This window comes from Anguilla anguilla, chromosome 7, assembly GCF_013347855.1.
Source record: "Anguilla anguilla isolate fAngAng1 chromosome 7, fAngAng1.pri, whole genome shotgun sequence".
NCBI classification, from domain to species: domain Eukaryota; kingdom Metazoa; phylum Chordata; class Actinopteri; order Anguilliformes; family Anguillidae; genus Anguilla; species Anguilla anguilla.
The window spans coordinates 585,001-597,500 of NC_049207.1; the positions used below are offsets into that span (position 1 = coordinate 585,001).

Below are 12,500 nucleotides of genomic sequence, written 5' to 3' on the forward strand. Positions count from 1 at the left end.
GGTCTCCTCCACCTGCAGCAGGAAGTTGTAGTTGTCCTGCATTTCCTGTGGCGGGTCCACCATGAGCGTGCGCACCAGGTTAGAGCAGTATGACTTATACCTGATCCCCATCGCACAGGTGATCACCCCAAAGTGCATGTGGTTCTTATCACTGAGAGAGAGAGGGGGAGGGAGGCGGAGGGAGAGAGAGATAAAAAGAGAAATAGAGAGGGAAAGAGAGAAAGAGAGAGAGATAAAGAGGGAGGGAGAGAGATCACAGGGTTCATGGTAAAGATGTGGATATTGTGTTAGTGTTAGTGGGCGGAGACTGAGGTGTAACCACGGAGATGCTGACCTGACCACGCTGAATTTGAGGCTGTAGTTGCCGCCGCTCTGGATGATTGGCGGGTAGCACATCTCCACCATGGAGGGATCCGCCCCTCCCAGGAACTTCTTCTCCTCGATGGCCTTCTCCACCGACTCCGCCAGCTTGCTGTGCCGTACTTTCTGCAACACAGCACTCAGCACTGTTACACACACACACACAGCACTCCACACTGTTACACACACACTCACACACACAGCACTCCACACTGTTACACACACACTCACACACACAGCACTCCGCACTGTTACACACACACACACACACACACACACACACACAGCACTCCGCACTGTTACACACACACTCACACACACACACACACACACAGCACTCCACACTGTTACACACACACTCACACACACAGCACTCCACACTGTTACACACACACACAGCACTCCACACTGTTACACACACACTCACACACACAGCACTCCACACTGTTACACACACACTCACACACACAGCACTCTGAAGCATTATAAAAAATATCATATCATCTTGGGCAGGTGGTAATATTTTATGTGTTAAAAGTTTAAATTCATTTTAAATTTTAAAATTTCAATTTACTACAAAGCTTCTACACACCGAACACCACCATAACAACATTTATGCCAACTTCAGCCTCCAGAGCCCACCTGTAACAGAACACACACAGCCTCTCTGCCTTCCCCCCACCCCGTCCGGGTCACCTCACGCACCTCATCTGCATCCACAATCTCCATCACCCTCTCCTTGAAGAACTTAGAGAAGACCTCGCTGGTCACACCTGCAGCCTTCCTCATCAGAGCCAGCTCCCCGTCCTCCTTCACCGCCATGGTGTACGCCACCACAGCGCTGACATCCACCTGAGAGAGTATACCAAATCACCTACACCACAGTGCTGATATCCACCTGAGAGAGAGTATACCAAATGACCTACACCACAGTGCTGATATCCACCTGAGAGAGAGTATACCAAATCACCTACACCACAGTGCTGATATCCACCTGAGAGAGAGTATACCAAATCACCTACACCACAGTGCTGATATCCACCTGAGAGAGAGTATACCAAATCACCTACACCACAGTGCTGATATCCACCTGAGAGACAGTATACCAAATCACCTACACCACAGTGCTGATATCCACCTGAGAGACAGTATACCAAATCACCTACACCACAGCGCTGATATCCACCTGAGAGACAGTATACCAAATCACCTACACCACAGTGCTGATATCCACCTGAGAGACAGAATACCAAATCACCTACACCACAACGCTGATATCCACCTGAGAGAGAGTATACCAAATCACCTACACCACAGCGCTGATATCCACCTGAAAGACAGTATACCAAATCACCTACACCACAGCGCTGATATCCACCTGAAAGACAGTATACCAAATCACCTACACCACAGCGCTGATATCCACCGGAGAGAGAATATACCAAATCACCGACACCACAGCGCTGATATCCACCTGAGAGACAGTATACCAAAACACCTACACCACAGCGCTGATATCCACCTGAGAGAGTATACCAAATCACCTACACCACAGCACTGATATCCACCTGAGAGACAGAATACCAAATCACCTACACCACAGCGCTGATATCCACCTGAGAGAGAGTATACCAAATCACCTACACCACAGCGCTGATATCCACCTGAGAGACAGTATACCAAATCACCTACACCACAGTGCTGATATCCACCTGAGAGAGAGTATACCAAATCACCTACACAACAGCGCTGACATCCACCTGAGAGAGAGTATACCAAATCACCTACACCACAGCGCTGATATCCACCTGAGAGAGAGTGTACCAAATCACCAACACCACAGCGCTGATATCCACCTGAGAGAGAGATTATACCAAATCACCTACACCACAGCACTGATATCCACCTGAGAGAGAGATTATACCAAATCACCTACACCACAGCGCTGATATCCACCTGAGAGACAGTATATCAAAATGCCTACACCACACCACTGGTATCCACCTGAGAGAGAGTTTACCAAATCACCAACACCACAGCGCTGATATCCACCTGAGAGAGAGATTATACCAAATCACCTACACCACAGCGCTGACATCCACCTGAGAGAGAGATTATACCAAATCACCTACACCACAGCGCTGACATCCACCTGAGAGAGAGTATACCAAATCACCTACACCACTGTGCTCACCCTCTCCAGGCCCTCGGCAGTCATCATGTCGTTCCAGCTCTTCATGTACTCCCCAGGGAATTTGTCCTTGATGAACACACCCACCGTCTTCCCCTCCTTACTGGCGTGAATGGCCTCCAGCATTTTCTCAAAGTTCGCCTTGTTACTCTCATTCTGCAGGGCAGGGAGGACCACAGTGAGAGAGGCAGGGAGGATGAGTGAGAGATGCAGGGAGGATCAGAGTGAGAGGCAGGGAGGATCAGAGTGAGAGGCAGGGAGGATCAGAGTGAGAGGCAGGGAGGATGAGTGTGAGAGGCAGGGAGGATGAGTGAGAGAGGCAGGGAGGATCAGAGTGAGTGGCAGGAAGGGTCAGTGAGAGAGGCAGGGAGGATGAGTAAGAGAGGCAGGGAGGATGAGTGAGAGAGGCAGGGAGGATCAGAGTGAGTGGCAGGGAGGATCAGAGTGAGAGGGAGGGAGGATGAGTGAGAGAGGCAGGGAGGATGAGTGAGAGAGGCAGGGAGGATCAGAGTGAGAGGCAGGGAGGATGAGTAAGAGAGGCAGGGAGGATCAGAGTGAGAGGCAGGGAGGATCAGTGAGAGGGGCAGGGAGGATCAGAATGAGAGGCAGGGAGGATGAGTAAGAGAGGCAGGGAAGAGGAGTAAGAGAGGCAGGGAGGATCAGTGAGAGAGGCAGAGAGGATCAGAGTGAGAGAGGCAGGGAAGATGAGTAAGAGAGGCAGGGAGGATCAGTGAGAGAGGCAGAGAGGATCAGAGTGAGAGAGGCAGGGAGGATGAGTGAGAGAGGCAGGGAGGATGGGTGAGAGGCAGGGATGATGAGCGTGAGAGGCAGGGCGGATGAGTGTGAGAGGCAGGGAGGATCAGAGTGAGAGGCAGGGAGGATGAGTGAGAGGGGCAGGGAGGATGAGTGTGAGAGGCAGGGAGGATCAGAGAGAGAGGCAGGGAGGATCAGAGTGAGAGGCAGGGAGGATCAGAGTGAGAGGCAGGGAGGATCAGAGTGAGAGGCAGGGAGGATCAGAGTGAGAGAGGCAGGGAGGATCAGAGTGAGAGGCAGGGAGGATCAGAGAGAGGCAGGGAGGATCAGAGAGAGGCAGGGAGGATGAGTGTGAGAGGCAGGGAGGATGAGTGAGAGGCAGGGAGGATCAGAGAGAGGCAGGGAGGATGAATGTGAGAGGCAGGGAGGATGAGTGAGAGGCAGGGAGGATGAGTGTGAGATGCAGGGATTAGGAGGGCTGGGGATGGTGGTGCAGCCTCACCTTCTCTCGCACAAGCAGGGTGATGGGGGGAAGCCCATTGGCATTCTCGTTGCCCTTGGTGACGGCCACCTGCTTGAGGAACTCCACCTTCTTCTTGCTGGCGAGGAAGAGGATCTTTGACTCGCAGAAAACCATGATGGTGTCCGTCAGCTCGTAGCCAAACAGCCAGGTCTGGGGGCAAGGGAGCCATGGTAACGTCCCCAAAACAGCACACACCCCATCACTCACACAGACACCCCAAAACAGCACATACCCCATCACTCACACACAGACACCCCAAACAGCACACACCCCATCACTCACACACAGACACCCCAAAACAGCACATACCCCATCACTCACACACAGACACCCCAAAAAAGCACACACCCCATCACTCACACACAGACACCCCAAAACAGCACATACGAGCGAGCGAGCGTGGGGACGAGCGAGCGAGCGAGCGAGGGGACGAGCGAGGAGCGAGGGGACGAGCGAGGAGCGTGGGGACGAGCGAGCGAGCGTGGGGACAAGCGAGCGTGGGGACGAACGAGCGAGCGTGGGGACGAGCGAGCGAGCGTGGGGACGAGCGAGCGAGCGTGTGGACGAGCGAGCGAGCGTGGGGACGAGCGAGCGAGCGTGGGGACGAGCGAGGGAGCGTGGGGACGAGCGAGCGAGCGTGTGGACGAGCGAGCGAGCGTGGGGACGAGCGAGCGAGCGTGGGGACGAGCGAGGGAGCGTGGGGACGAGCGAGCGAGCGTGAGGACGAGCGAGGAGCGTGGGGACGAGCGAACGTGGGGACGAGCGAGCGAGCGTGGGGACGAGCGAGCGTGGGGACGAGCGAGGAGCGAGGGGACGAGCGAGCGAGCGTGGGGACGAGCGAGGAGCGTGGGGACGAGCGAGGAGCGTGGGGACGAGCGAACGTGGGGACGAGCGAGCGAACGTGGGGACGAGCGAGCGAGCGTGGGGACGAGCGAGGAGCGAGGGGACGAGCGAGCGAGGGAGGGGACGAGCGAGCGTGGGGACGAGCGAGGAGCGTGGGGACGAGCGAACGTGGGGACGAGCGAGCGAGCGTGGGGACGAGCGAGGGAGGGAGGGGACGAGCGAGCGAGGGAGGGAGGGAGGGGACGAGCGAGCGAGGGAGGGAGGGAGGGGACGAGCGAGCGTGGGGACGAGCGTGTGGACAAGCGAGGAGGGAGGGAGGGGACGAGCGAGCGTGGGGACGAGCGAGCGAGGGAGGGAGGGAGGGGACGAGCGAGCGAGGGAGGGAGGGAGGGGACGAGCGAGCGTGGGGACGAGCGTGTGGACAAGCGAGGAGGGAGGGAGGGGACGAGCGAGGAGCGGGGGATAAGCAGAAACAGGCCGTGCGGTCTGAGGCAGGGTGACCACACCCTCACTGTAAGATGGAGCGCGTGCATCGAGGAACTTTACCTGCAGGGCTGTGGATTTGGCGTAAACGATCTCCTCGTCCACTCCAACGGACACCACAATGGCGTCCACCTTCCCGAACTCATCCTCGCCTTTCTGCAGGAGACAGAGAGAGAGAATCTACTGAAGCTCAGGCTCCAACATTTACAGACTCATTACTATTATTAGCACTGTTATTATTTTAGAAATCACAAACAATAATAATTACCTTGTGTATGATTAAGTTACCTCCAACTGCCCAATTCTTCCCAAAATACAATACAGCATAGATTACACAATTAGTACACCGCACGCACATGATCAGTGTGCACTGAACATCATGTACACTCAGTGGCCACTTTATTAGGCACACTTGCTCATTAAGGCAACCGGCTGGCAGCTCCAAGCAGCAAATCAGCATGTGTCTACAACTCAATAAATACAGAGCGCAGACACCGAACATCAGAACGGGCAAGACGCGTGATCCAAGTGGCATGATTGCTGATGCCAGATGTGGTGGTTCCAGCATCACAGCAGCCCTCCTGGGATTTTCACGCAGTCTCTGAGAGTTTAGAGAGAACGATGTGATAACTCACCGAGTGGCACGCCTTGTTAATGAGAGAGATCAGGGTAGAATGAGCAGATTAATTCAAGATAACAAAAATCACAAAAGCTCAAATAACAGCTGTTTACAGCAGTGGTGTGCAGAACAAAGTCCCAGGAAGCATAGCAGGGTGAAGCATGAAAGAGGATGAGCTGCAGCAGCAGAAGCCCACGCCAGGGTCCACCCATGAGCTAGTGTGTACGTGAGCATCATCTGACACGGCAGACTTAAGTCCTGTTCCAGACCACGTGCACCCCTTTATAACCAGTCTACCCTTTTTCAAATAGAAACTTCCAGCAGATAGGACAAAGACTTCAGTTTACTCCAATGGCCTGTGCAGTCCCCAGATCTCAGTCCAATAGAGCACCTTTGGGATGAGGTAGAGCAGGTTTGCAGCATGAATGTGTGACTGAAAAATCTGCATTAACTAATGCTAATGCTCTAGGGTCAGCATGCACCAAGATCCCTAAGGAATGTTTGCAGCACCTTGTTGAATTCATGCCGTGAAGAATCCAGACTGTTCTGGGGACAAAGGGGGTCCTACCTGGTATGGACAGGTGTACCCAGTAAAGTGGCCACTGAGCGTGCAGCTACAGCGGGTCTCCTGCTCGAACAGATTCTGCAGCACGAGGCTTCAGCTTTCCGCGGATTTTACACTGGGCTTTCTGTAGCGAGGATTAGGCCGAGAGGCGTGGGGGGTGTTTGAACCGCTTATTACCGAAGCGTCCATAGTTTTGTTTTCTTTCTTTTTTTTTTTTTTTAAACAAACGCAGGTGCATTATTCTAGCGTAACACCTTTGCGAAGGGACAGGTCTGAAAATCACTTATTTTGTTTAATGCGGTGTTTAATATTGATCAGCGCGGACAATAACAAGAACGATTTTACAAGTAAAACATTTACGGCTTTATTTATCTGCGTGTTAGAGACAAATTGCTGAAATTAAGTGCGGGGCACTGTTTTATATCGTTGTTCTATACCCTGTCTGAAAGAGCTCTGACTCAGCTAGCAGCTAGCTAACGAAATCAGCGGCGTGACTATAGCCTACACTCAACTTTGTTTTCTAACAGAGGTTGAAGTTTATAAATACTGCTCACGTCTAGCAGTAATACAATGTGCGTTTGTTCCAAAGCCATTTGTTAAAATGTGGCAAAATAACGAAACAGCAACCGTAAGTTTACATTTCTGCGTTGCTACTAAGCTATTAGCTACTCTCATTATGTGCATTTGCCTACTGGAACTACCAAGGATATGCTGCGCAATCGTTTCTGGTTAAATCCCCAGCAAACATTTGCAGATTATTTTATGGATTTACTTAAATGCCCTTGGAATAAGGACGATAAACATCCGATCTGATTTCTGATATTTGGTGCGTTTCGCTGAGCTGCGCACTTTGTGTGCACGGGTTGGCTGTGCGTGGTTGTGCTGCAACTCAGCACCAAAGTGCTTACAGCGGCCTCTACTCTACACGCTCCCGGCCACAGCGGGCACAAACGCCCCATCCCGTCAAAACAAGCGCGGCTTTCTGCCAACATCTGAATTCGGGGATGACCGCGCGAAACATGGGTTACAGTCTCACCACTTGACCGTTCATATTACCTTCCAGTTGGCGTATAAGCGCTTGATCCGGCGGTAATACGCCTCCTTGTCTAAGTTTACGGCCATCGCGTGTCTTCCGCTCCTCCAAACTCGAGCTCGTGGCTTCAGGCCGAATCAGTGAAGCATCGGCGCGCGTACTTCCCACGCTTCGCACGAGCTGCTTCCTCTTGGCTCAAATCAAAGACGCAAAATGCTTTGTTTTTATATTTTTTTATTCTTTATAGTTTATTGTTTTCAAAATGATATTCCTACTGTCAACTGAAATCCGTGCATGTGATGACACAGTCGTTTTCTATTGTAGAATCATGAAAATCATACAACCGCGGGTAAATGTCTACAAATATATACATGCATCCCTAAACACATTGCTGTTTGTATCGCGCACTGATACGCATATATTTAATACCCCTCCCCCATCTTTCTCCCCTCCCCCTCGCTACGGGGGCCAACCTACTCGAGCAAAGTCGTCCTGCTCCGACGCACGTGCAATACTGTACTATATGTTCAGTAATCACAGGGTAATCAAATGCATCAAACATACATTAAAGCAACATTTGCCTCTACTTTCCAGTCGTATCAAAATGGGCATAACTGTGCTTTTGCACGTTCACATAAGTAGACGTTTCATATTATTTTACACCTGTTCTTAGCATCAGACTTTCCTCTGATTTTAGTTCTTCGTAATATATACGGCCTCTTAATCGGCCACACTTGTCCTCCATTATCTGCAGCAGTCGCTTCTCTGGGCGACAATCGCTCTTGCCTTTGTGTAATTCAGTCTCTTCTTCCCCTCCCATTGGCTGTCTGTTTCCCTTTTGATATATTTCCCGCGCTTGTGTTTTCCCGCATTCTGTAGTGAGTGCGACAGTCAATGGCGATTGGACAGAGTCCTCATGGTACGATTGGTCCATTTATATTGGGTGTAGTCTCCTTACAGTATCTAATTTGCATTTTGTTTCTTGGAGTGGTGACAAAACATGTTCTTGACATTGGAAATGGAACATTCAAAACATTTCTTTTGAATTGCAAATAATAAATGACTACTTTTATATTTTGGGGAAAAAAAAGTCCACAAGGCTGTTTCGAGTGAGGCTAATAATAATTACCCTTTAATTGTGACTGAGCTGAAAAATGTATTTCTATGAATCCATACCCCACAACAATATTTTCCCTCATAATTTACCAGTGGAGACCCTGGATAATAGACTGCATTTAAATAGCACTTTTAATCTCATAATCTCAAACACTTTACAGTGAAAGGTGGGAAGCAACCTCACCCAGCAGGACGGGTGATTGGTGATGTCCGGCAGCCATTTTGTGCTCAGCGCACATTACTTCAGGTGGAGAAGGAGGGCATATATGAGCCAGTTATGCTGGAGATGACTGGGAAGCAGGTGAGAGCTGGACAGCCAGATCAGGAATATCGCCAGGACACCAGGGAACTCTCTGATAGGTGCCATGCCATGGCTTGATGAGGTTTTCTTTGGTTGTAAAATCACCCTGGATTTCTACATTGAATTAAATGGACAGCAAGCTCTTTTGCCCACAACATGCACAGAAGAGACTGTTTCCTTTTACTTCCTACGCTTCACCGCCTGGCATCTCCTGCCCTCTCCTGTTCCTATGTACGCTCTATGGCCTGGCCCCTCCTACTCTCTCTAGTTCCTATGTACGCTCTATGGCCTGGCCCCTCCTACTCTCTCTAGTTCCTATGTACGCTCTATGGCCTGGCCCCTCCTACTCTCTCTAGTTCCTATGTACGCTCTATGGCCTGGCCCCTCCTCCTCTCTCCTGTTCCTATGTAAGCTCTATGGCCTGGTCCCTCCTACCATATCCAGTTTCTATGTACACCCCAAACATCTCATACACAGCATACCAGGGAATTAGGCAACTACAACACAGGGCCTTAATCAGCCAATAATAATGCAGGACCTTAATCAGCCAATAATAACGCAGGGCCTTAATTAGCCAATAATAACGCAGGAACTTAATCAGCCAATAATAACACAGGGCCTTAATTAGCCAATAATAACGCAGTTCCTTAATTAGCCAATAATAACGCAGGGCCTTAATCAGCCAATAATAACGCAGGGCCTTAATTAACCAATAATAACGCATGACCTTAATTAGCCAATAATAACGCAGGGCCTTAATCAGCCAATAATAATGCAGGGCCTCAATCAGCCAATAATAATACAGGGCCTTAATTAGCCAATAATAATGCAGGGCCTTAATTAGCCAATAATAACACAGTGCCTTAATTAGCCAATAATAACGCAGGGCCTTAATCACCCAATAATAACGCAGGGCCTTAATTAGCCAATAATAACGCAGGGCCATAGGCGGCAGTTCTGATGGGGATTTATTAGAACTCAAGCCTGGACCTCATATAACTGCCAGGCACAATGATCAGCACTCTGTTCACTTTAAAAAACCTTCTTACATTCCCGAATTAAAATGCACCAGCCCACTACTCTACAAAAAAATAATGAGGAAAAAAACTGCGCACATTAATTAAAAATACACAGACAAATTGAAAAATCTCTGTAGAGTTTAAATTACAATTATAAATATATATTTATTTATAGATGTATTTACCATTTCAGTTTTCAGCATTATTGTTTTTATTGTAATGTGTCAGTAGGCTCAGCTGCACTACCCTTCCACACCCACAGGGGGAGCGCATGCCTCCAGTCACTAAGCAGCTGCAGCCCCAAAACACAAAAGATAAAATTAAATAAACTTGATAAATTAATTTAATTGCAGCAGAACCCACCATATAAATGCTCTTTCAGTGGGACACACCAAAGAAATGCTCTTTTGGCTACTTGTGCACGCACACACACACACGCTTGCACGCATACAAGCACACGCAGACTGTCCCAGAATGCATGGCCCCAGACAGGGCCTATCCCATAATTCAGAGTTTCCATGGTAAGACAGAAGACAGGTAGACGGTGTGAAATCGTTTCCCAGGTGATGTGTGACGCTCACGTCACAGTGGCGGAGCTCTGTGCACGGATGGAACACCAGGCCAGGAATACATCCCTGGGACCAAAGCACAAAGAGCAGAATGTTCCCGAGGGGACAAGATACACTGCTGCACAGTACAGAGAAAAACCTTACTGGGGACAGAGTGTAAGTACATACAGTGTGTGTACCTGCATTGTGTATGTATACCTGCAGTGTGTGTGTGTGTATCCCTGCAGTGTGTGTGTACCTGCAGTGTGTGCGTGCCTGCATTGTGTGTGTGTGTGTATACCGGCAGTGTGTGTGTATACCTGCAGTGTGTGTGTGTGTGTGTACCTGCAGTGTGTGTGTGTGTATCCCTGCAGTGTGCGTGTGTGTGTGTACCTGCAGTGTGTGCGTGCCTGCATTGTGTGTGTGTGTGTATACCGGCAGTGTGTGTGTATACCTGCAGTGTGTGTGTGTGTATCCCTGCAGTGTGCGTGTGTGTACCTGCAGTGTGTACCTGCAGTGTGTGTGTGTGTATCCCTGCAGTGTGCGTGTGTGTACCTGCAGTGTGTGTGCGTATGCCTGCATTGTGTGTGTGTGTGTCCCTGCAGTGTGTGTGTGTATGCCTACATTGTGTGTGTACCTGCAGTGTATTTGTGTGTGCCTGCATTATGTGTGTACCTGCAGTGTGTGTGTGTATGCCTGCATTGTGTGTGTGTGTGTATACTGGCAGTGTGTGTGTGTATACCTGCAGTGTGTGTGTGTGTGTGTGTGTGTACCTGCAGTGTGTGTAAATGGTAAATGGACTGCATTTATATAGCACTTTTATCCAAAGCACTTTACAATTGATGCCTCTCATTCACCCATTCACACACACACACCAACGGTGAAAGGCTGCCATGCAAGGTACCAATCAGCTTGTTGGGAGCAATTAGGGGTTAGGTGTCTTGCTCAGGGACGCTTCGACACGCCCAGGGCGGGGGATCGAACCGGCAACCCTCCGACTGTCAGACAACCGCTCTTACCTCCTGAGCTATGTCGCCCCCACAGTGTGTGTGTGTATACCTGCAGTGTGTGTGCGTGTGTGTGTGTGTGTGTGTATCCGCAGTGTGTGTGTGCGTGAATCCACAGTGTGTTTGTGTATACCTGCAGTGTGTGTGTGTGTGTATACCTGCAATGTGTGTGTGTGTGTGTGTGTGTATACCTGCAGTGTGTGTGTGTATGTGTGTATCCACAGTGTGTGTGTATACCTGCAGTGTGTGTAAATGGATGGTAAATGGACTGCATTTATATAGCGCTTTTATCCAAAGCGCTTTACAATTGATGCCTCTCATTCGCCAGAGCAGTTAGAGGTTAGGGGTTAGGTGTCTTGCTCAAGGACACTTCGACACGCCCAGGGCGGGGTTTGAACCGACAACCCTCCGACTGCCAGACAATCGGTCTTACCTTCTGAGCTATGTGTGTGTGTGGCTGTGTGTGTGTGTGTGTGTGTGTGTGTGTGTGTGTGTGTGTGTGTGTGTGTGTGTGTGTGTGTGTGTGTGTGTGTGTGTGTGTGTGTGTGTGTATACCTGCAGTGTGTGTGTATGTGTGTGTGTATACCTGCAGTGTGTGTGTATGTGTGTGTGTATACCTGCAGTTGTGTGTATGTGTATACGTGCAATGTGTGTGTGTGTGTGTGTGTGTGTATACCTGCAGTGTGTGGCTACACACTCGTTGCTGCAGTACTCTCTGTCCCAGTCCTTGCTCTCCACAGGCGCGTTGGTGCAGCCGGCCCGGATACAGCGGGCGGGGGGGCTGGGGGGGCCAGGGGGGGCAGAGTCCCCTGAGCCTGGAGCCACATTCACCTCCACCTCCATCTGAGGGAGGGGGGGGGGAGAGAGCAAGAGAGAACGAGAGAGAGGGGGGAGGAGAACGAGAGAGAATGAGAGGGGGGGGAGAGCGAGGAGGGGGGGAGCAAGAGAGAGAGGCTGAGCAACAGATAAATTAAGTTAAGCATTTTGAATGGTTTTCCATGTGAACAAAGATTTTATGAAGACTGCTTAATGTTCAATTAATGACAGGTGGATGCAGTTAGTGCAGGTGTGTGTGGCGCCCCCTACCTCTCCAGAGGTGAACTCCATCTCTGCCACTTCCTCTGCAGTAGGTACCACCT

The 12,500-nt window shown here is 50.3% G+C and overlaps 2 protein-coding genes across 8 annotated transcripts in view; both read right to left on the reverse strand.

Annotated features, from left to right (window-relative positions):
- supt16h (SPT16 homolog, facilitates chromatin remodeling subunit) overlaps positions 1 to 7,789 on the reverse strand; it is a 21,594-nt gene extending 13,805 nt beyond the window's left edge. The window contains exons 1-7 of the mRNA XM_035426407.1: positions 7,394 to 7,789; positions 5,217 to 5,309; positions 3,807 to 3,977; positions 2,555 to 2,707; positions 1,066 to 1,212; positions 335 to 486; positions 1 to 151 (exon numbers count right to left, since the gene is read on the reverse strand). The exon at positions 1 to 151 is cut by the window's left edge and continues 22 nt beyond it. Of these exons, the coding sequence (XP_035282298.1) occupies positions 1 to 151; positions 335 to 486; positions 1,066 to 1,212; positions 2,555 to 2,707; positions 3,807 to 3,977; positions 5,217 to 5,309; positions 7,394 to 7,459 (933 nt within the window). The 5' untranslated portion in view covers positions 7,460 to 7,789. The remainder of the gene's footprint in view (positions 152 to 334; positions 487 to 1,065; positions 1,213 to 2,554; positions 2,708 to 3,806; positions 3,978 to 5,216; positions 5,310 to 7,393) is intronic.
- A 517-nt stretch (positions 7,790 to 8,306) lies between these two features.
- Positions 8,307 to 12,500, reverse strand: part of tox4b (TOX high mobility group box family member 4 b) — an 11,926-nt gene continuing 7,732 nt past the window's right edge. For 6 of the 7 annotated variants that reach the window (XM_035426410.1, XM_035426413.1, XM_035426409.1 and 3 more), the window contains 3 exons: positions 12,448 to 12,500; positions 12,038 to 12,204; positions 8,307 to 10,441 (listed from right to left, as the gene is read on the reverse strand). The exon at positions 12,448 to 12,500 is cut by the window's right edge and continues 619 nt beyond it. In XM_035426410.1, the coding sequence (XP_035282301.1) occupies positions 10,384 to 10,441; positions 12,038 to 12,204; positions 12,448 to 12,500 (278 nt within the window). In that variant the 3' untranslated portion in view covers positions 8,307 to 10,383. The remainder of the gene's footprint in view (positions 10,442 to 12,037; positions 12,205 to 12,447) is intronic. The other variant, XM_035426411.1, reaches the window with a different exon arrangement.